Here is a 24775-nt window from a genome sequence, read left to right as displayed (position 1 = left end):
TTTCTTGTCTTTTGCAAAAAATGTTAAGATTCAATTTTAGGTTATCTATTCCTTGCTGGCTAGGAAATTCTGGGAGCTGAAGTCCATAGATCATAGAGTTGCTAAAGTTGAGAAACACTGACTTATTTATTTATATCTCATCTTTATTATTTTTTTACAAACAACATATCCAATACATCTTTTCCCTCCTATTTCTTCCACAACAGCCCATGAGGTGAGTTGGGCTGGGAGTGTGTGACCAGCCCAAGGTCACCCAGCCGGGTTTCATGGCTAAGGCATAACTTGAACTCACAATATTCTGGTGCCTTAACTACTAGACCAAACTGGCTCTTAGTGATTAGGATTTCAGTATGAACTTGACACAGGTACAAAGACCAAAGGGTATGTCAATTGTTGAAATAGTCAAATAATATGAAGTTCTTAGATTAGGCAGGTCTAATATTCTGCTTTTACAACTGAATTTTCTGTTTGCTTCATTTCACAGCTGCAGCCCCTGTTGCCTCCAACTGAAGCTACTGAGTTCTGGTTTTAAATCTCTTTTTAAAAAACAGTAGCTGCTAATCAGGTCCTGTCATGCTTTCTATCAGCATTTGAATAGTAAATGCTGCGTAATATATATTAAAATATTTAAACAGCATATGTGATCAGGGTTAGGATTTTGCTAGCTCAGGAGATAAAGTGGGTTGCAGAAATGTACCAACTGAGCTAATGAAGAGATATGCACCATACTTTGTTGGGGGTTGCGGGGGTTGGATAGTAGTAGGGTGGGAGATCTCTGACTTGTAGCTATTCATGTTTTATCATTTCAGAAAGTATGCTGCTCCCTCACCAAATATGAGGCTGCTAAATTCTGCTGTTCCCACAGGTTCATCTTCTAGATTTGGACCTTGAATGAAAAGAATTGATGCCTTCCCTTTGTGCATTAAATTCCAAAATAGTTATTGTTGTTACAATTAGAGACAACAGGCCTTCAGCTGCTGCCTTATTTTTTGTGTCAAATTCCCAATGGTCCTGCCACTGGTTGGTGGCTATTCCTTGCAGGTTTCATGGGAAAAGAAAAGTCTGCTCTTGCAGTTGTGGGAGGAAGATTCTATACAAGCAGATGAAGTGTTTCATTGTTGTAAGGTAGGTTCACCACCTGGAAGATTGGCTTAGTTTGGGTGCTTGTTCCCCAAATTAAATTAAGAGGGCATTCCAGAATATATAAGGCATTTTCTTGGTGTACCATAAATGGCCAACTTTCCTAACCCAGTACTTCTCAGATCACTGTCAACAGTTAGCATCTTGGCTTGACCTTAAAACTTCAGTTTGCCATTCAAACTAAGGGCAACCCTCAGATTCAAAACAATGGTACGGTCTCATTCATTTTAAGGAAAGATCAGAAACAGGAAGTAAGATTTGATCTGCCACTACTGACCTCCTCAGTGAAAAGGTACTGAGTTGGGAATCTTTCCTTCTCAGCAGTTCAGCGAAACAGGCCCTATATAGGACCTAGCTGTGTTTGAACTAAAAATCCCAACATTCTTTACCATTGATTATATTGATTACATCTGCTGGGAGTTGTAGTTCAGCAACATCACAAGAGCTGAAAGAAGCATGCGTTTGATGGCAGTGCTGGAGAAAAGGTAGCCTTTCTGATTCATAGGACCAGAAGCTGGAGTTTTGTTGCCTAAAGCATGGATGAGATTGACCTAGGGCTAGAAAAACACCTGTTCCTGTTCCAAGAAATAGGGAAAGCACTTTCAAACATATACTGAGGGGTAAGCAAGAGAATTGCATCAAATTCCCCTCAGGGGAAGCAATCAACCACCTGCAGTACATATGCTGTGCTACAGATTTTAGATTTTCAGCCAATGGTGGCAAGGGGGGTGGTGGAAACCTCTACATAGCTTTGAAGTACAGCACCTAATAATCATCTACAATTAAAGCAAATGATTTTTTTAAGAATAAAAAAATCCTTCTTGTCAGCTCTGAATTATTATTTGTTTATGCATAGAGGCAATGGTGGGTAAATTAATTGGTAAGCTTACATAGATTTTGTGTCATGTAAGCCTCCAAGCTAAGCAATTTGAAGGTAGCACTTCAGTTCAAAGGCACCTTTAAGATAAGTTGAAGATATATTTTTTTATTGCTGCCAGATATAACCCAGCCCAGTAACGATCTGATTCTTAATTACTTACCTAATTCCAGCCAAGCCACCTCCACATATAAATGTGTGTGTATATATAGAGGGGAAACCAAATCTGCACCTCGGAGTGGGGTGTACTGTCCTTCTCTCTCTCTCTTTTTATTCCTTCCTTCTGTAGCTCAGCTTTTGCTCAGCTCTCTTTAGCACTCTTTGAATTAGGCACAATGAGTAGGCAATTCAGTTCTAGATCTGGGGGAGGGATTAGGACTTCCCGGGGATATACCTCTTCCACTACTGTCATTCCCAGTGGAACCAAAGCTAGTTTCAGCTCAGTTTCATTATCCCGTGGTGTGAAGGGAAGTGCAGGATTGGGTGGGGGCTTTGGTAGTAGAAGCCTCTACAATCTCGGGGGTGGCAAACGGACCTCTTTAGGAATCAGCCATAGCAGCATTGGAGGAGGCTTTGGGATTGGCCTAGGATATGGTGGTGGCGGCGGTGGTGGTGGAGGAGGATTTGGTAGTGGCTATGCATATGGAGCTGGAGGTTTTGGTTTAGGAGTAGGAGTAGGAGGCTATGATGGTGGACTAAGAATGGGGCCCATGGTTCCTCCTGGGGGCATCCAGAAAGTGACTGTCAATCCCAACCTCCTATCACCACTGCACTTGGAGATTGATCCTGACATTCAAAAAGTGCGGCAACAGGAAAGGGAACAGATCAAGACCCTCAACAACAAGTTTGCATCCTTCATTGACAAGGTGAGTCTATTAAGTCAACCATCAAGTTCTATGCAGGTAGTCTCAAGGATGAAGTCTGTGAATAAGATTGCAAGATGGAAATGGATACATGAGCCATCCAAGTGCTTCTTGGATGAAAATGAGGACAGATATGAGTGTTCCAAACCAAACATTTAATTTCTGAAAAGACAGATGGAGTTAAAGTAATACTTTGGCAGTCAGGAGATTGCATTTAAGGTTGCATGGCTGTCCAAGGCCTGCAAAATTTCAATGATCATGCAAAGTAGAGAGAGCTTTCTGGTTTGGGGGTTTCTTAAAAATAATAATAATAATAATAATAATAATAATAATAATAATAATAATAATAATAGTAGTAGTAGTAGTAGTAGTAGTAGTAGTAGAGACTATTTAAGGTGGATAATCTCAGAGATCACGGTTCAAAACACTACTTATGACTAAGCTGCAGAACTGTTTGAGCTGAATTTTCAGGTTTTGAACGTTATGACCTGAGAGCCCTTTTGCAAAAATTTCCAAGATTCCAAGTTCCTGTAATTCCTCCGAGGCTGGAGGAGTGAAATCAGGATTCTCACAATGCATTGTTCATGGAACACATTTAGGAAATCATTCAGAGTTTCAGCAGATACATTACCACTCATCTCACATATTTTTATATAAGACTACAACTCCCAGAGTTCCATAGGAAGAGGAGTTGACCAAAATGACATCTATGACATAGGATTATTTGTTTTTGTTGTCTACAGTATCTTCAAGCATCAATTTCTAAGTTTCATTCCAAGTACCTTTTTGCAAATTTGAATGCAAGTTCTCCTGAAGAGATTTTTAACTCAAGCTTGAAGATATTTTTGGGCCTGCAGTTCTTAAAATATAGGTAGTCCTCAACTCCTTGTTTGAAGCTACAATAGCACTGAAAAAAGTGACATGACCATTTTTCACACTTATGACCATTGTCCCCTCCCCATGGTCTCATGATTTATATACAGATGCTTGACAACGGGTTCATATTTATGACAGTTGCAGCATCCTGGAGTCATATAATCACTTTTTGTGACCTTCTGGCAAATGGGAAGCCAGATTCACTTAACAATTGTGTTACTAATTTAACAACTGCAGTGATTCACTTAGTAACTGGGGCAAGAAAAGTTGTAAAATGGTGCAAACCTCAACAAATTTCTCACTTAGCAACATAAATTCTGGGCTCAATTGTGATCGTAAGTCGAGGACTACCCACAATGTAGCCAGTCTTAGCAATAATCAGAAGGTCTTCAGAAACAGAAATTACAGTCCTCTGCACAGAATTTAAGTCCCTATACTCACAGGTGTAATTGTGGTGGCAGTAATGATGGTTCTGTATACTTTTGATGACGAGAGGCAGAATTGTTCCAAGGCACATCAATTATACTTTACAAAGGCTTTTAGACTTGTTGAAGCTACCCACTGATTTGGTAAAACTGCAGCTTCTCAACTACCTTCTGAGAATTTTGATGTGAAGTGTCAGTAAAGAATGTTTTTGCTGGGAAAAAGAAAACTTCTGCACTTAGTTTGTGCTAAATACAACAAGAATACCTATACTTCTCTTTTTTCTCAAAGTTAATTGGCAATCCTCACAATACAACTATCCATGTAGTGTTTAGGCTGTCATGAAAATGCTAGATTCAGCCCAGAATTAATGATACCATCATTTTGGGATTGCCAATTGGTCATGTATAGATAGAAAGAAAGCTATTTTTATAGCAATTTCCTACTATTTTTTCCTACTCAGTTTGCAGCACTATTAATGCCAAAGATTTTTTTTTTAGAAAAGATGATACAGTAATTTAAAGTTATTTTGCCCAGCTCCATATTCCCTAGGGTATAGATTACTAATGGGATGATAGGTGCTGAACTCCAACTTTCCTGAAGGACACAAGTGGAAGCATACAGATTTAGCCTTATTTTTTTAGCAAATAAGTACAAAACCAATCTATCCACAATCCAACAAAGTAACATATTTTTGTCCACATACATGATTTAATGATACAGCTATAAGACCTGAGTTGCAACGTCTGGATTACTTCTGGATGACAGGAAGTAAAGGTTCAAGATTCTAAATCTTTGCTGCTTGTCACCTGGTTGATCTGGTAGCCCTATTAAGGATTTGGGTGGCCTCCTGGTTGTCTTGCTGCACTTGTGGCACTGTGGTTGTCATCCCTTGATTTGAATGCTGCTAGTCCTCATTATACAACGAGGTGTGCATTCCAATCTAAAAGGGTTCCTAAAAGCATTACTTTCTCTCTCTCTCTCTGGACTTCAGGTACGGTTTCTTGAGCAACAGAACAAAGTGCTAGAAACAAAATGGAATCTTCTGCAACAACAGGGCAGTTCAGCTCCAAAGTTCAACATAGATTTATTATTCGAAACTTACATTTGTAACCTCAAAAAGAACGTGGATCAGTTAACGAGCGATCGGGCAAAGCTTGATGGAGAGCTAAGAAATGTACAGGATCTTGTGGAAGACTACAGAAGGAAGTAAGTGGGATTCCAAGGCCCACTTAAACAAAGTGGGATGAGATTAGTCTGCAAATGGGCATGGGGGGCATAAACGAGTTAAGGCCTTCCCTTATGAAAAAATATGCACAAAATGAAAAACTAAAACAGGCAGAAAATAAGAATGTTCGATGCTCTGTTTGCTTGCTGTCTGCAAGAAGGTTTTAGCAGAGCCATGACTCTCCAACATTTTGGTCTCTGGAGCTCCTTTATAGTCTTAAAAATGATTGAGGACCCCAAAGAGTTTTGGTTTATGTGGACCATATCTATTGATATGTACTGGAAATGAAAACTGAGAAATGTTAAAATATTTAAAATTTGACTTTGTAGACTCCCCCTCCCCCAAAAGGTTCTGCCCAGACCCTTGAGAACTACTTTGTGAAATACTCTTGTGGGTCAGGAGGAAGTACCCCGAGGAAGCTCCGAAGAAGCTGCAGCAGCCCATCCTATCCGTCTTCCTTGGAACTATGCCCAAATGATAGCTGTGTGCCTGTGCATTTTGGCATGAACTCGAGCTTTAGGGTGGAGACATTTTTGATTTATCAAAGAAATGAGGACATTAAAGCAAGTAGTTACGGTTCATTAAAATGAACTGAACACTTCTGAAGTTTATGAAAATTTCTGGTAGCAATTAAATCAAGTGTGCTGAGGAGACAGTTACAATAAAATGAAATGGAACTGACATGTTTTAATTTTTTTTTTTAAATGGATGGAATAGTAATCAAATATGATAATATCAATAGATTAACCAGTGAAAATAAGAACATTTATAAAAAAAACAAAACAAAACAATTTTGTGGAGCACCATCAAACTTTCTAATGCCTACTCAGACTTGTGATGTATTTGACAAGGCTACTTGCCTCCTCGTTTGAATTTACTTTGGAAGATTGTTATTTAAATTATTAGCTTTCAGATGTTGTTTCAGATTAAATTAAGAATATTGATACTATCTGAAAACTGGTGAAACCACACACACACACACACACACACACACACACACACACACACACAGTACATGATACAATAGAAGTGATGTATTCATGCTATATGTGCTTATTCTATGTCCATATATTATAGAGCTGTTCTTAAAAAATAAAAATGACTGCTTTTTTTTACAATTACAATTAAAAATGTAAAAACTTCAGACTAACAAGCTAACATGAAGATAAAGAAAAAGACAAGAATAAATAGGAAAATGAAAAAAAAAAAGAATTACTCCACTATTTTTATGCAAATATAATTTTCATAACTATACAATAGCATTATAGATATTATTTTTCTGCCAACCTGGAGAAAAATGTAAATTGACTGGCGAGGTTATAGCAGACTTTTGAATTGGGAGTGCTACATAGTCATAATGTATTACATATGTAATATGAAGCAAGAATAAACCTTTCCTTTATGGTATTCCAAAAATGTGAAATTTCAACTATCGTGCAAAGTCTTGGAGACCACTCAGAGATTGCAGTGCCATGAATTAATGTTGATGGATGCTGACCGAATTATGTTGTGTTAATTTCTGCACTATAATTGTTTCAGTACAGTTTTTAGGTTTTTTAAATGAACGTTCTTAGTCAAATCGCTTAGAATCAACTATGATTAAAGTGGTATAAATAATAAGAAATAAATAGCTGCTTATTTAAGCATTGCCATCCAACACTTGTAATGACCTGCTGTTGGCAGTAATGATGAAAGATAACAATCCTTCACATGCAGAAATGCTGGCCAAGTTCCAGCAGCCAACTTAATGGAGTGGTAACTTAAGTCAGACACTGTTTTAAAGGAGATAAACTATTGAAACTCAGGTTCCTCAAGCATGAGACGTAAAATAAATGCTGGTGAGTTTAATGAAATGTCATCTCTGTATGACAATCAGGAGTGATATTTATAATTCGTTCTTGATATTCCTTGCAGATAGTTTGACTCAATATTATAAAATAAGTAAGACTCTTCTTTTTTCTTTTGACATGGCTGCTGTGCCACAAATTAATTTAAAACAGTTATAGACAATTTGTTTCCCTGAAAGAAGAGCTTTTGTGACAGCCTTGTCAAGGCCATTGAAGGCTATTGACTGGCACTTTTCTCTGCCTGATATTTTCTTTGAAGTGGACTGAAAATCTATATTCCTTCTCTTCACAGATATGAAGATGAAATTAACCAACGCACCGCTGCTGAAAATGACTTTGTTGGTATCAAAAAGGTGACTACCCTAAAACAAAAGAATTAAGAAAAAAAAAATAATATGTGGGAGATTTTTATACACAGAGAAAAGACTTTTGTTCAAAGTCTTATAAATTTTTAATTAGGCTGAGAAATTTACAGCATTTCAGCCATTGCTGGACACAACTCCTATAATTTCTCATTCTTCACTTTGGTTGATGGTCATCAGAGCCCATTAATACCTGCAAATCCATTCACTTGTTAAAGCAAGAAACTGGAACAAGATTATAAAAAAAAATATGGCCTTTTCATTGGAAGGCTCACATTTAGTATTAAATGTAAACTGATTACTGATAGAGTTGCAACTTAAAATTATGGTCTGCATTTTACATCACTGTAAGGAAATGTTTATTCTTTATCTATTGATGTGTGATATTAAACTTGCATTAATTTATTAGGCAGTGAGCTTGTAGTGGCACATTCAGAGTAAGATGTTGAATTAAAAGGGACAATTCTAAATAGAAATGTGCATCGTACAGAACCTTGCAGCAATGTCGAATTGGATTGGACAGTTTGTAGTCTTCCATATACAGTATGTTCAGCTACAATTCTTGTCTTGTTTACCATTAGTTGTGTTGGCTACAGCTGCTGGAGATTGTAATTCAGCCACTTTTGAAGGACCTCAATTTCTCCATCCCTTTTATGTGGTGTAAAACATTTAGAGGACTCCTGTTCCCCGACATTTTTCTTTGTTGTAAAAAGGCATAAGTTTAATGCCCAGTTTATTAATTAAAAACAAAACTTTTATGTGACACTCTGAAGAAATGCTGTCCATTGGAGTACACTCTATGGGCTAAATAAATTGAATATCTAAAGTGGTATGAAGCAGCTGTCTAGGAATCCTTGGACTGCTTTTATGTAATTTTGGTATGTGTTGCATTCTTGCAGGATGTTGATGTTTCATTCATGCAAAAAATAGACCTGCAAGCAAAGACTGATAGGCTGACAGATGAGATCAACTTCCTGAGGACCCTCTTTGAGGCTGTAAGTGTTGAATGTTCTTGTCATTGAATCCAAAGTAATGAAAAGTCCTTCAGGGCCAGAAATCACATTGCATTTGAGGAAGAATTGGAATGATCTTGTCAGGAAAGTAGAACAAATATGATTCATTGACAATCCTATGAATTACTATGTTCTATTTCAAAGATCTCCTGGGGACTTAGATCAAAACCTTGGAGCTCTTTTATGGGACAGGGAGGCTAGTATCCACAATATGGATTTGGGAGTGTCCTGATTGGATTCACACATCAGGCTAAGATGTGATTTTGCTAGCCCAGATTTGTTGATTAAATCACAATTGGCTGAGACAACATTTTGCATTAACATGTAATGCTGTTTCTTTAATGCTGGCATGATGTAATGTGCAAACCTAATTGCAGTACTGATACCAGTGGTGGTATTCTACCAGGTTAACCAGTAGTAAAAAATGTAACTGTTTGGCTGAACCGGTAGTAAAAAAATAACTACCAGTTCTACTGAACCGGTATTTCTTCCCCCGCCTCCTGACAACGAGCTGTTCCGATGATCAGATGTGCCAGGATCCCCCTCACTTTCTTACTGCTTCACCCAGGAGGCTTCCCTGAGGCCCAGGAGGCAAAAAAAAAAAAAAGGGAATGCAGGTGGGGTGCTGTGTGCCCCCCCACCCACGCTCCATTTCTGGCCTCCTGGGCCTCAGGGAAGCCTCCTTGGAGAAAAAACTGCCTCCCAGGAGGCTTCCCTGAGTCCCAGGAGGCAAACAAAATGGAGTGCGCGGGGTGCGTGTGCCAAAAAAAGGAAGCCATGCCCACCCAGTCACATGGCCATGTCCCCCAGCTATGCTCACCTAGCCACACCCACAGAACTGGTAGTAAAAATATTTGCATCCCACCCCTGACTGCTACATATAGTTTCTTTTCATAGGTTTAAAGAAATGTTGATTGACACACAATGTAGAGCAGGGGTGTCAGACTCGTGCCGTCACATTGTCGTCACGTGAAGTATTAGTACTTTTCCCCCTTTGCTAACCTGGCTATGGGCATGGCCAGTGCTTAATGCATCTGGTCCGCGAGCCAGGAGTTTGACAGCCGTGGTGTAGAGGCAGCATTGAACTACAAAGGAGAAAGAGGAAGTCAGTCAGGTCCACTAATCAATTATGTCTTCTTGAAACAGTAAACAATTTGATATATACGAGGCCTACCATTATTAAAAACAGTGATGGAGAAAGTGCTATCTATAAAAAAGTGTACTTTTTAATTGATATTCTGAATCAGAATGTTTTTAATAATGGGTTCCCAGACATAAGAATGATATAATCTGATTAGTTAGCTTGAATGGTTTTACTACGTTCTCTTTCCTCATCCTTAGGTTAAAAAATCCATATTATTATTCTGACAGCCATATTCTCTTCTATTGTGAAAGCTTGGGAAATATCTAAAAAGGTTGCTCAAGTTTCTTTAACTTAAGCTTTGTTTGAATGAAAAACTGAAAAATAAAATAAAAATTAAACTAGACTACAGCTAAACGGTGGTATGAAAATTTCTGATAATGGGACTCCATATTGAATAGAAAACTAAAACTTACAGGGATTTCTAGAACCTAGACTTCTGGATTATGGCACAAATCTTAATCTCATTCTTACCTGGACACTGACTAAAATTAGCCGCTTCTCCTTTTCATTGTGAGAAGCCTGCAGCCTCTGGTCTTTTTCAGTGCAAGAATCTTGCAGCCACTGGTCTTTTTTAATGTGAGAAGTCTTTGCCGGTGCAAAGGGCCTGCAGCCGCCGCCACTTTGCTAGCTGGAATCGAGATAGCAGCAGTGGATGGAGGCTTCTCACGCCAGCAAAGACTGGCAGCTACAGGCTTCTCGTGCTGGCAAAGAGGTGGCAGCTGAAGGATTCTCATGCCGGCAAAGAGCTGGCGGCTGCAGGGTTCTCAGTGTGTGGGGGACATGGCGAGGCTCGACTGCCTTTTGGGCCCTGCTCTGGCCTGCTGCCTGTTTGACCTATGCTCTGCCTCGGGTCCCACATCCAGCCTACAATAAGGGGATATTCTGCTTCCAGGCCAACCTGGCAGGTGGATGGGAGAGCAGGCGGTCCTCGGGAGAGGCATCTTCTCTCAGGCCTCACACCTGGAAGCCTCCCCCCAAAAGATGAAGCTGGGTCCAAAATGGGACCGAGCCTCTCTGTGTGTTTCGCCCCCACCAAGGTGGTCCTTGGTTGAGTGCAGCAAACCTGGAGCAGATCTTCCTTCCCTGCCATCAGCTTTACTTTCTAGTCCATGGGGTTTGCACTGTTCTTACAGCGGAGGCCCAACATGGAGGCAGAGGCACCGGGAAGGCCAGAGCCAGGGATTGGCATGTTCCTCAACCCAAGGTGAAGGGCAAGTGGGTGGCATGTGGGTGGAGGCCCCAGGGAAGGCCAGAGCCAGGGACTGTCACATTCCCTGACCTGAGGTGAAAGGTGAGTGGGCAGCATGCGAGCGGTGGCCCTGGGAAAGGAGCCAGGGACTTGCACATCCCACGACCTAAGGCAAAGGGCAAGTGGGCAGCATTAGCCAGTCCTGAAAGGTGGCCAAGACTCGGTTTGTCCACCCCAAGGTGACCCTTCATCCGAGAGCCTTAACTTTGTGGGTAGCAGCTGTGAGCAGAATGGGTGAGGCGTGGAGATCAACTGGGCCATGTGGTCTGGGTGAGTGAACAAAGGAGCCAGAGAGTCGTTGGGCATGGGCGTAACTCTAGCCACTGGCCAAGGCAGGCGAGGTGAGATAGGGTGTGGCGGGGAGGGCCAATGGTGGGATCTGCTGGTTCACCAAACTGCAGAATCTTAACAATCGGTCTGCTTGAACCGGTGTGAACTGGCTGCAGCCCACCTCTGCACCTAACTCTTAGGCTGAAATGCTGTTTTTTAAATAGGGCTAGAAAAACCTCCATCTAGAGTCTCAGGGAGATACTGTAGTCTGTGATGACAACACTAACTAGACAGCCTACTGACAATTTCCTGCTTTGCCAACCTTTATTTTGAGTTGGCTTCCACAGAATATTTTTGTATGATTCAATTGCTAAGATGAACTTGAATTAGTGAGTAACAATCTGTAAACATCTGGATGGATGGATAATAGCATCTTGTTCTTCCAAAAAGGAACTGATTCAAATCCGAGGACAAATTAGTGACACCAACGTTGTTTTGCAAATGGACAACAACCGAGATCTGGACCTCAGAAGTATCATTGCTGAAGTGAAAGCACAGTATGAAGACATTGCCAACAGGAGCCGGGCTGAGGCAGAAGCATGGTATCAAGGCAAGGTAAGACTCTGTGTACCTTTTCCAGCAATGATTGTGCAGTTAAGATCATCTTATCCTCTTAATCTGGAATCAATGCTCTTCTTAACGAGAAGGAAAGTCTGAAGTGAGAGGGTTGAGTCAGGCCATGGGTTTACACTTCCAATCGGCTTTTTTTTTTTTCAGAAATCCTTTAAGTGAATTGAATCTGATGTAGAACATTTGTCTTATATCGTAGGTTCCTTTATAATGAGGTCGTAACAAGCATTACTTTTGGGACTGCTAGGAAGAACAGAAAAACCCTACACATTATTATAAGAGAAGCCCTGGGGGAGCTTTGCAATTTATCATGAGAAATAATGCAACTACAACTTCTGTACCTACCATTTTAACCACAAAGTTCTAGTGCCTACTGAGCTTTGCTAAAAGACAAAGTGTGATGCCATTGTCTCAGTACATAATATTGGAAAGGGTTTTATTTTTTTATTTTTTTGCCTCTTCCTACAAGGCAAATATTTAGATTCCACTTTTTGTTTTGAAATCACATTTAGGTTTAGATGTGGCAAATTCGGCAAATCTTTCATCAGCCTTTTCTAGGGAAAGGTGACACACAGAACTCACCTCATATCCAAGGCCTCTTGTCTAATTTGTGAAGCTGGTATTGCTTCCCATCAGTCATTAGGATTCTCTTTTGATGTTATAGTTTCAGGAACTTCAGAACACAGCTGTTGGTCATGGGGATGACCTCAAAGATATGAAGAATCAGATTGCGGAACTGACTCGGCATATTCAGAGACTAAAAGCAGAAATTGACAATATGAAGAAAGTGGTAAGCGGCCATTTGAATATAGCAATACTCTTGTCAGCATGGGTTTTTCTGTTCTCTTTTTTTCATCTTTGTTACAGGTCTATCTGCTCTTAGTTTGCACCTTATTTTGCAGTTCATTCATGTATGTATGCTAGGAGCATTTTTCATCGAATTTCAACAGGATTTATTTCTGAGGAAAAGTGGTCAAGCATATCAATTCAAGTTGGATAGCTCTTTGATTAAATGATCCCTGCCACCATTTTCAGGAGATCGTTCCCCTGCCCTGACTGTTTATAACTCAGGCCTACACAACGTGCAGAGCAGAGGTGGTATTGAGTAGGTTCTGACTAGTTCTGGAGAACCAATAGCAGAAATTTTGAGTAGTTCGGAGAACTGGCAAATGCTATCTCTTACTGGAGATTTTACAGTATCCTTCCCCTGCCATGCCCACCAAGCCACGCCCACAGAAACGGTAGTGAAAAAAATTGCATCCCACTACTGATGCAGAGATGTATTCTAGTTGCTATTTCTTCCTCTACAGTAGAAGTGGAGCAGAAATATTGAAAGAACGGTTATGTGGAGGTGTTCTTTGATTCTCAGGACTATTCGTCAGTCATGCATTACCATCTTTGACTGTGTGCCAGCTGCTGTTCTGCTTGGATAAAAATAGCTTCACTTCATTAATCTAAATTCTAGTAACCTCACATTTAAATTGTTGCATACTTTTGAATATGAATTTGCTCCCAAAATTGCTCTGTAATACAAAACATGGCAGCTTGAATAATATCTGAAACTCGGTGACCCTATTATGTCAATATTAGCTTCTATTTTATAGGTGAAACACAAAATTTATTTACAAAATGCATAGAAATGGACTCACTAGCTCCAGAAAGGCTTTGATTAGAATAAAACACTGCTCAAAGTTCAACAGTAATAGGACTAGCACGTAGACATGCTTTATAACACTTTACAGCACTCTCTAAGCAGTTTACAGAGTCAGCGTATTGCCTGTCCCCCAACAATTTGGGTCCTCATTTTACCAACTTTGGAAGGATGGAAGGATGAGTCAACCTTGAGCTGGTCAGGATCAGACTGTTGGCAATCAGCAGAGTTAGCCTGCAATACGCATTCTAACCACTGCACTACCATATATTATATGACTTATAATAACTACATGATTCCTTGTTTCAGAGAGCTTCAGTCTCTCATTTGCAGGAAGATGCAATATTTGATAATTTCCAGGTTTACTTTTTGTTGGCTATGCCAATAAAAGCTCAAACTCACAAACTCCCTGCACCTGTTTTTCTGAATGCATGAAAAATTCAAGATGCAGGATATGTTTTCATTATGATGCTGTATGCATTTCCTCAAGATTTTTAGGGGCAAAAAGTATTTAGGAGCCTCTGTGGTACAGTGGTTAGATTGCAATACTGCAAGCTACATCTGCTGCAGCCAGCTGCCTACAATTTGGCAGTTCAAATCTCACCAAGCTCAAGGTTGACTCAGCCTTCCCTCCTTCCGAAGTGGGTAAAATGAGGACCCAGATTGTTGGGGGCAATATGCTGACTCTGTAAACCGCTTAGAGAAGGCTGTAAAGCACTATAAAGCGGTATATAAGTCTAAGTGCTATTGCTTATTTGCCAATAATTGGAATCAAGCCCTAGGCCAAGATGATGCACACAAGGAAAAGAGGACCATGAAAGGCTTCCTTGGCACATCAAACCAGAGTAAACATTTTGATTATCTAAGCACATGTTCATGTTATTAACATAAATAATTCTTGCCCTGTTAAGTGTCATAGTTGGAGATTGTCTAGGAACAGAAAGTGGCACTCACTCTGAACTGGTTTGCTGAAGAATAAATTTGTTGATGGAGATAGATAGTGAAGGAGAGAGAGTACAGGTAGATCTCAACTTACAACAGTTCATTTAGTGACCATTCAAAGTTATAATGGCCCTAAAAAAAGTGACTTATGACCGTTTTTCACACTTATGACCTTTGTAACATCCCCATGATAATGTGATCAAAATTCAGATGCTTGGCAATTGGTTCATACTTACCACCATTGCTGTGTCCCAAGGACATGTTGCTACCAAAGTCAATGGGAAACCAGAGTCACTTAACAACCATGTTACCGTGTTATCAGCTGTCATGATTCACTTAACAACTATAGCAAGAAAGGATGTAAAATAGGGAAAACTCACTTAACAAATGTCTGATTTAACAACATAAATTTAGGCACAATTGTGGTCATAAGTCAAGGACTGTTGGTATTACAATCCCTTGAGTTACATATTTTGTTGAAATTCATTTTGCTGAAATAAAATTTGCCCAGTGGCCTTTCAACGAGATTTAGAACTTGTCCACTGAAAGATGCATGAGTCCTGTTGAATCTGTTTACCCCATCAATTTAATAAGACATTATTTATCAACATCCTTGTTGAAGTGGCCATCTGATTTTTTTGAGTCTCTTGGGTCCAAATAAAAGCCAGTGTACAATAATGCGATCCTGTTTACAATCCTCTTGTAAACACTTAGCGCTCTGCTGTTATAACAGAAATGAGAGAAAAAGTGCTGACTCTTACCAATGGATTCTTAAGACATCTATATTTAATACTTCAGAGGGGACACGGTGGCTCAATGGCTAAGACACTGAGCTTGTTGATCAGAAAGGTTGGCAGTTCGGCGGTTCGAATCCCTAGCACCGTGTAATGGAGTGAGCTCCCATTACTTATCCCAGCTTCTGCCAACCTAGCAATTCGAAAGCATGTAAAAATGCAAGTAGAAAAATAGGGACCACTTTGATGGGAAGGTAACATGCACCTTCGGCATTTAGTCATGCCGGCCACATGACCACGGGGTCTTCTTCAGACAGTGCTGGCTCTTTGGCTTTGTAACAGAGATGAGCACTGCCAGAAACAACTAGCATGTATGTGGGAGGGGAACCTTTACCTTTACTTATTTAATACTTCATGAAGTCACGCATGCTATGACACACACGTATCATGAAATTAGAACCTAATTAATATACAAATGTATCCAGAATGAAGGTCTTCAAAAAGCAATTGCTGATGCTGAACAGCGTGGGGAGTTGGCCCTGAAAGATGCCCGCGTGAAATTGAGCGACCTGCAACTGGCTCTGCAAAATTCGAAGGATGAGCTGGCACGTCTCCTGCGTGATTATCAGGAGCTGTTGAATACCAAGCTGTCTCTGGATATTGAGATTGCTACATACCGCACGCTGCTAGAAGGCGAAGAATGCAGGTGGGTGCACTCTTGCAATGTATTGTGTTTCTGAGTGAAACAAATCTATTTGCATGTTGTTTGTGTGTCAATTTTACCCAATCTTAAACATAGGAATATACCAACAGATACCTGTCATCATGGCTGTTCTGCTTTTTCTATAACTGCTTTTTCTGTGTGTATGAAATACAGCCTGTGCACCCACTATCTTCCCCATTAAAATTTGTTTGTTTGTCTGTCATTCTTTTTCCGCGTGTAACAAAGGTCTTATCCTAGGTTTGAAGCCTGTATGTTTTTCTATTGATTCTCTTTTCAGAGCTCTGCAGGCTTTTTCCATCGATTTTTTTCTTAGGAAATTCCTGGAATTTCCAATCAGAGACAAATAAGTACCTTTTGTGGATGCCGAATTATAGAAAATTGCATGTAGTTCATCCTTCTTAAAAGGCTGTCTTTCCTCAACCATCCTGTCCCTGGGTCTGATCCTTAGTTTATTCAGTTTTGACCAGTTTCTTCTTCTTCTTCCTCTTTCTCTCTCTTTCAGTTTCCTTTTGCCTAGCACAATTCATAGGATAAAGCATAGGATAAAGTTCCAAAGGGCTCCAAGGAGAGGACATTATATAGAGGACATTTCTCCCAAATTCAGCAATAGCAAAAAAATTTCATGGGAAACCACAAGAGACCTATCAATGAAAAGTGATATCAAATGTTTTGTAGCTAAAATGAGTTTTCTCTTTCTGCCCCTAAATATGTTGCCTCCCTAAACATTATGTCTAGCTTTATCCCCAAATCTAGAGTATATGTTATGGTATATTTAGCCAATAAATAAAAATGATTCTCAAGCTGTCAGTAGGAAGTTTAGAATGCGGCAGGTGTGTGTGTGTGTGTTCATGCAAATATTAACTTTTTTTATGGCACATTTCCAACAATGTTGAAATGTCTGAAGGTTCAATGTCATATTTAGGAAGCACTACATGCTGTTCAATATCATCAGTATAGCGGAAGACATTTCCACACATCCATAATTTGCATTAACATTAACATTAACCAGGGATGCTTCTAGCATGGGGTAGGCTTTTAAGAATATAAATAAATAATATATGCTTGTGTAATTACAAGTAAATAACTAAAATTATGTTTCCTATACAATCTGGAATTAATTACAGTCATTATGTCTATTATAATATTGCTTAGTCATTATTCATAGTAAGTTTTGGTTGCTGACTTGGAGAGAGACACATAAAATTATCCTTCAACCCTGATATTTTAATTAGTGGTGAAAATTCAGAAGAGAAAATACAGCGCAGATATAGAAGCAGTCTTTTCTCAAGTATGTTCCTCAAGAAATATCAAACAAAGTAAGGCTTGCATTCCACATAAAATATGTGCTGGGAATTAAATCTGGTTCTCTCTCTGCAATATCTCTACATTCTAAGATTTCACCACTTTGCAATCCAAATGTGTGTACATTTACCCCTAAAGTAATTTCCCTTATGTTTGAAATATTTTCTTCTAAGTTAGCTACCTTGGTTCATAACATCACTTAGTTTCCTACCATCTGATGTCCTTCAGATGGATTGTACATATTTTAATTTCCTAGGGCTACTATGGATTGGTCTAAATCAGATTGGGAAAAGCTGTCCTAAACTGCCAAATCAAGAGTTGTGTTGTCTTTAATCCAGTGATTATGGAGGATGAGATGACAGCTGCTCTGTTCTTCTTTAGAAGATCATCTATGGCTTTACCAATCTCTTTCCCAGCCCACTCTAATCAATGAGCTTTTATTGAAAGGGGAAGTAGAAGATAGCTAGAAATGATGGAGGGTGTCTACATAATTTGTAGAGTTTGCAATATATGCCCAAGATAACTGGGTAAGGCTCGAAGCCCATTCTGTTTAAAACCAAGAAAAGATCTCTCATCCTTTCAAAAAAAAGATAGCAGCTGCATCACCACAATACAAAAAAGATGTTAGAGGAGTGCAGAGAAGAGGAAGAAAGATGAGTAAGGGTCTGGAGGCTAAATCATATGATAAATGATTGTAGGAACTAGTCTAACGAAGAGGACTGGGGTGTCATGATAGCAGTTTTTCAATATTTGAAAGATTGTCACAAAGAAGATGGCGACAACCTATTTTCCAAAGCACCTGAGGGCAATATAAGAATGGAATTGATGGAAACTTATCAAAGAGAAATTGAACCTAGAACTAAGGAGAATTTTCCTGACAGTGAGAAAAATCAGTGGAATTACTTGCCTTCGGAAGTTGTGGGTGCTTCAACCCTGAAAGTTTTTAAGAAGAGATTGGACAGCCATTTGTCTGGAATGGTTTTGGATCTTGTGCTCAAGAAGGGAGGGGTCCATATCACTTCTAACTTAATCCATATGCATTCCCTGTTGGGACCATGAGGCAGGACAATGGGAAAAAAGATAGAATTTAAAGTCCTCGACTTTTCTGAAAGGACATTAGCTCCTATTAACCTTATGAGGAAAACCTGTTTTTAAATATGAAGAGCCCCTAGTTTTCATTTTGTCCTCCACTACTTAACCCATGCTTTGAAGCAAGAGATGAACTAATAGCAGAAGGACTTGCTAGCAGGCAACTGGGCAAAGTGACCTCTTGTGGTCACTTCATTTGTGGACGTGCTTTGGGAGCTTAATTGGCTTTGTGCTGCCACCAATGTCAGAGCCGAAAGGCTATGTTGTTCATTTTCCTCATCCCTCTGAGATAGTGTGGATCCATGGCATTCTGGGAATTTCAACGGTGGGCTGGATTTTGGTACTTGATATCAGTTGCAGCAGTACCTTGAATTTTGTTGAACAAGAAAATCTAGTGTAGACATTAATTATAAGACCACTCCTAGAATTCTGTCAGCTACTGAAGGAGAGGTGGCCAAACCGCATTTTACTTTTCCATATCCCTAAGATATAGCTGCAGTTAGTTCTGGAAACCATAAATCAACTCTGGTGCCCACAAGAATGGAGATCAGGCCTCATTGTGTTCAACGCCATAGTTGCCCGTCACAGACGAAATAATGGAGCATGGCGATCAGATAGAGGAAGGAGCAAGGAGTACTTTTAGATATTAAAAATAATGGTGTACCTTCACTAAAAGTCCAGGATCTAAAATTGTTGAGTTATGAACCAGGAAAAAAAAAATAGTAGGAAATGCATCTGTCTGAAGAACATCTATTGTTTCTGACTTATGTGTGTTGGTGCAGTTTGTTTGTGAGCCTTCTTCCAGGCCACTGTCTGATTTAGCACATTGGAAAAACCTTGTGCTGTAGTAACCCTTGAACTGAATGTATTTTATTCTTGGGGTGAAATAATTGCCAGTAGTTATACAGATGTAAAAAAAAGGGATAATCTATATATACCCAGAGGCACACCAACAATTTTAGCAACATTCGTTCAGGTACTTTACTCTGGTTAACTTCTGACCCTGAAGAACAGCAAATGCTATGCTGGTCTCCTGTTGTCATCTGGATAAGCCTGAAAGGCAATAAGGGTCAGGATTGTCTTCCCTCACAATGTTTTTGTACAAAGCAGATGAGCACTCTGGCCTCAGGAGGGTGCTCTTAAGGCAGTTCCATCAAGGGAGAGCATCTTGTTCCTGAGAGCAAGATGCTAACTGGGTACAGAATATAAATTTTGCATCCCATGAGAAGATGGTAGAGACGTTGCACCACCTGTGTGGCAATGCAGCTGCAAAATCCTTTCTTGTGGGTTGAGCCACAAAACGGGCACGGCCATTTTGCGGCCGGTTGCTTTCTCAGGGCTGAAGTGTAAGTTCTGCCAGCAAGAGAGGGGCAGACTCCTCTTCCCCCCTTTTCCACTTAAGTCTGCAGTAGACAGGGAGCTATAGGAATTTGTTCTGCTCAGACTGGAGGGCAGGATCCCCTGAGGGAGGGGCGAACCACTGTAAGCCAGCTAAAAAGACTACTGTGAAACCTGTTTCAGTCTCCTCCCAAATCCTAATCCCTTCGTGTGACCCCCTCCAAGCTCAGGGGTGTGCTTCAGATGGTGCATAAGTGTTATGCACCTGCCTTGCAAAATCCCTTAAAGGGGGATGTAGATTGTTTCATTCTCACAAGTTTCCCTAGGAATTCCCCACCACCATTTTAATTTGTTTAATAAAATTGCTGCCTTTTCTATCAGGAAGGAAAGGCAGAGAAACTGTAAGCATCCTTTGGCTGGCAGGGATAGGAGCCAATTATACCAAAGAGCCCCAACCCATCAAGGCTATTTTCTTTTTCTTTTTTTCCATTCAGTCTGAAACCAGTGCCTTTTTTTACGGCAACTTCTCAGAAATAGATTCTTAACTTAAAGGATTTCTCTCTAGTTGCAGAGCACCCAATCCTGGGCGTTCTTTTGAACTCACCTATCTGTAGTGGCATATGCAAAATCTCTGTTTTATGATTTTCGTAAGAAAAGTATAACTCTACAGCTTTGTTCATGGTGGCACTAATCCATAGGGTGATTAGTTTGAACTGGTGTGATGTGGATTCTTCTTTTCAGTAGTCCAGTTAAGCTTTAAATGGCTTAGTTATGAGTAAGAACTCTGTCTGTTGAATAATAAACAAATGAGAGGGGTCAATCAAATCAAATCTTTATTATAGACAAAGACTGACAAAAATGGAAAGGTGTGGTTGAATAATAGCTAAAAAGCTAACAGGAGTCAGTCCATGAAGTAAATATGTCAACTTCAGGGAGTCTCCAGAAGTAGCAAGCTATTTAAGGCAGTTTTGGTATATAGTCCAAAAGCAAGAAAGAATAAATGCAGCAAACATCGTGCCTCAGTGAACTTAACTTCCACAGGAATTTATCAAATACATCAATAACCCACTCCCCAAATTCCTATCTAGACAATGCAAGGAAAGAAGTGTGTGTGTGTGTGTGTGTGTGTGTTGGGAGGGCAGGAGGGAGACAAAGCACGTTTTCCTTTATTTTGTCACCCATCTGATGGAGAATTTACAGTGACAGGTGGTTCCTAATTGTCAGTTGATACTTTCCCCAGACCTTTATTTGCAAGGACAGGGCCTTATAGGCTATGAGCTACACATGATAAAGATAAATTGACTTATATACACACTGTTTCTTCTTTCTTGCCTATAGGATATCTGGAGAACTCACTGCCCCTGTCAGCATGTGTAAGTATTTCATTTATGCTAATTAGCCATGAAGGCTCATGATAATACATTTGTTTGCACAGACTTTATTGTTTAATACTAATACTGAATATAATTTAGAAATCTCAAAAAATACTCTCTATCACTGACAAGAGGATCAAATAAGAAATACTCTATACTCTGTGTGAGGTGGGGAGGGGGTGCCTATCCTATTTTATACTATTGATGAAAATAATAACTTAGATTAAAAGTGAGACATGAGGCTTTAAGAAAACATAAATAAAATGGATTAAGTTGTGATCCATTCAAAATGAAACAAAAACTATATATTTGCTAAATAGAAGAAGGAATTAGAAGGTGTTAGCCTTATGAGGTAGATCTGCAACTGCATATGAGAAAGACCTTGGGAGAAGAGTAACTAAGATGATTAAGGGCCTGAAGACTAAAACATATGAAGAAGGGTTGCAGGAACTGGGTATGGCTAGTCTAGAGGAAAGAAGGACTAGGGGTGATATGATAGTAGTATTCCAGTATTTGAGGGGCTGCCACAAAGAAGAGGGGGTCAATTTATTTTCCCAAGCACCAGAAGGCAAGGCAAAAAACAATGGATGAAACCAATCAAGGAGAGAAGCAATCTGGAATTAAAAGAGAAACTTCCTAACAGTGAAGACAATTAAGCTTGCCTTCAGAAATTGTTGGTGCTTCATCACTGGAAGTTTCTAAGAAGAGACTGGACACCCACCTGTCTGAAATGATATAGGGTCTTCTGCTTCTCATAAGCCACTTTCCTTGCTTGGGCTAAAATCTTGCTTATCTGATCATTGTCTTGGTAGTAGATCTTCCATTTCTTCTCCAAGGCCATCCTCTATGAGCACTACAAGAGATACCCCTTGATATTTAGTTTTGAATAGAGCCCGACACTAGATGAGAAATTCGAGTGAGCGATTCGGCAGCAATGCTACTCATGTTGCCTTCAATAGGTGGCAGCACCTGAAACCTTAAAAAGCTTAAGCAGGATCGTACCTCGTTAGAATTTGGATGGGAGTTTGTTTGATAATTTCAGGGTGGGGGACTATAGTGGAGAAATTAGCATCTCGGAATAGGAGAATGACTCAGACATGCCCTTGTTGTCCCCAAGACTTGTGTATGATGGTCATCTATTCCTTCCTATGGGCTACAAGTCAATAGTTGGAACAAAGTCCAGTAACGCCCCTGTGTTTTTCTTGCAGCGGTGATCAGCAGCTCATCTACCATGAGTGGAGGCAGTCGTGGAGGATTTGGCCTGGGGGTTGGGGGAGGAGGGGGAGGCAGTGGTGCCGGAGGCAGCCTGGGCCTGACAGTGGGAGGAGTTGGTGCTGGCGGCTATGGTATAAGCACTGGAGGGAGCAGTTATAGCACTGGAAGCTATGGTGGGGGAATAGGGGTTGGAGGTGGAGGAGGCTCTTCCAGCATGAAATATGTCTCAACCACAACCTCATCGTCCAGCCGAAAAATGGTCAGATAAAAAATAAATAACATGTTGACAATTGATTCTGAAAAAAAAAAATGCTCCTAATCGCCAGCATCAGCACAAGTCCCCAAGCTAGTCATCCTTCTTCTTTTTACCCCCTGAGAAGTTTAATATGAACAGGCATTGTCCCTTGTCTCCTGAATGGACACCTCTGAGCAGGTGTTGGCCATTCATGAGAAATGGCTCATATCACCCCCTTCGCCAGGCAGTGTTGATGTTACAAGTCTCTTTCCCAACCAACGTGACTTGTGGCTGTCGAGGCGTCTCTGATTTTTCCTCTCTCTGTTATTGCAATTCTGCCTTCAGTAAAGAAGTACCACATTTCGTACAGGCTGAATGAATTAAAACACCCCTCCCACGTTGGACAAAATTGATGATTTCCTCCCCTACTTTCTTTCAAAAGGATGACAATGCCCTTCTGTGATAGGAATTCAGACAAGTTAACAGAGTTGGAAAGGACCTTGTAGGTCATCTAGTCCAGCTCCCCTCCTCCACCACCTCATGAATTGGCAAGCAAGTTTTAAATCAGTAAATCTGGAATTTGGTGAAGGCTGATTTTAGTCAAAAGCAAACAAACCAAAAAGCCAAGCCCAAGCCTTCTGACTAAGGACCCCTCTTCCCTGCCTCAAATACTATTCTTATGGTGCAAAACTTTAGGAATAAAATCTGACCACATAAGACATTTTTTTAAAAACACCCCGATGATTTCAGTGGGAGATTGAGTACTAGGTTCACTCTCCATATTTGAAATCAACAGGATGGGGAAAATGCTTACCTTTTGTTTCGGTTGTTTTTAAGCACTCAAAAAAACCCCACTGAATTGTTTCCAGTATTGACATTCATTTTATGGTCATAATTTCACGTCCATTTTCATATTTCTGCAATTTCTTATGCTGCTCTTTTTGTTGAGTGCTTTGCACCAGTAGATGAATGTGATATAATTATATCTTCTTAAATCCCATTGAAAGCAGGAGGAAAGTGTAACCCAAACTGGTCTGTATCATCAGGGCCTGTATTTTTCTCACTGAAGCCCCATTGCTCTGTTTGGCGCATGTCGCTCAGCATTTAAAAATGTGGTAGCCTTCTGCTGAGATGGCATTTGAGAATGGAAAGGGCAATTTAATGGATGGGCTAATTGAAGCAATATGTAGAAGTTGCCAACAGAAAACAAAGAACTCCTGTGTTTTAATTCAGTTGTAATAGTAGGCAGGCCTCTTCCAACACCCTGAGGAATATACACAGTCAAAACAACACATTGTTTAATTGGGAATTAGAAGACAAGTGCTTAGGTCAGCCATCTTTTGAAACGATGCCTTTTATTGTTCTGTGCTTAGAAGAAGCATAGCATTTGACTTTATCAACCGTAGAAAAATATTTTTAGTATTCTTTTGGTTGCCTTCCCCTTCTCCCTGCTGCAAGTTGATTTTTTTTTAAAAAAACTGTTAAATAAATTTCCCAATTGATGAAGAACATTTTAAAAATGCATAATAGTTTGTATGGCTTATTTTGTAAGTGTCCCCAAATGCTTGTTGTAAATAAACTAGCAACTGTTCGGCTTCTTTTGCTCGGTCTATTGTTCTCCATAACTTCATGCTTGAAATTGCAAATAAACTGCATTGTGATAACTTGTTTCTTGCTGGTGTCTTCTTTCTTTTTTACCCATGGGTGTTCATTAGGGCTAAAATGTTTTTTTTTTCCTCAATGAAGAACTCAAACATGGAGGACCTATAGCTGAAAAGAGAAATAGGAGACTAGGAATATTTGGTTTACAACATTTTTCCCCCCTTACAAAATGGTTTCAACTGATCGACTCATTTGTGGCTCATCTTGTTTACCTCTGGTGTCTCACTGATGGGCAATACTACAAGTATAAGAGAGATGTACCATTGTCAACCGGGACGAGGTACTGATTTCATACCAGAAAGTGCTTTTACTCAAATGACTGATCTCGCCTGAATAAAGCAACAGCCCAACTGCAAAAATAATTTTTTTTAAAAAAAATTGACATCGTGATTTTTCTCTCCCCACCCCCCCCCCATGGCATTCTCATAATTCAGGCTAAAATAGTAAACTTTTCTGATTTCAGAGATTAGGAACAAATCTGGCTCTTTTCCCAAATGGCCCAAGAGGACAAATCAGATCTAATCTGGGCTCAGAGGGATTTTCCAAATTCCCTTCCAAACTTGTCGGCGGGGACAAATGAATTTTCAG

The 24775-nt window shown here is 39.9% G+C and overlaps 1 protein-coding gene across 1 annotated transcript; it reads left to right on the top strand.

The window, feature by feature from the left end:
• The first annotated feature begins 2254 nt into the window (after positions 1-2254).
• On the top strand, positions 2255-24189 carry LOC113445518 (keratin, type II cytoskeletal cochleal-like). Its single transcript, XM_026714730.2, has 9 exons — positions 2255-2883; positions 5174-5388; positions 7547-7607; positions 8516-8611; positions 11743-11907; positions 12587-12712; positions 15735-15955; positions 21041-21075; positions 22284-24189. The coding sequence occupies exons 1-9, from the start codon at positions 2353-2355 to the stop codon at positions 22556-22558; spliced, it is 1725 nt and encodes a 574-aa protein (XP_026570515.1). The 5' UTR covers positions 2255-2352; the 3' UTR covers positions 22559-24189.
• Positions 24190-24775: the final 586 nt, after the last annotated feature.

The sequence above is a fragment of the Pseudonaja textilis genome, chromosome 2 (genome assembly GCF_049901715.1).
Source record: "Pseudonaja textilis isolate UNSWEBS1 chromosome 2, rPseTex1.2, whole genome shotgun sequence".
Lineage (NCBI taxonomy): Eukaryota > Metazoa > Chordata > Lepidosauria > Squamata > Elapidae > Pseudonaja > Pseudonaja textilis.
This window is presented reverse-complemented; position numbering and strand designations above follow the sequence as displayed.

Bases quoted from the DNA above. Each gene is read 5' to 3' on its own strand.
- LOC113445518 (XM_026714730.2), top strand. From the start codon at position 2,353: ATGAGTAGGCAATTCAGTTCTAGATCTGGGGGAGGGATTAGGACTTCC. The intron at 5,389-7,546 runs GTAAGTGGGATT...TTCTCTTCACAG, and splicing joins GTGGAAGACTACAGAAGGAA to ATATGAAGATGAAATTAACC. The intron at 7,608-8,515 runs GTGACTACCCTA...GCATTCTTGCAG, and splicing joins ACTTTGTTGGTATCAAAAAG to GATGTTGATGTTTCATTCAT.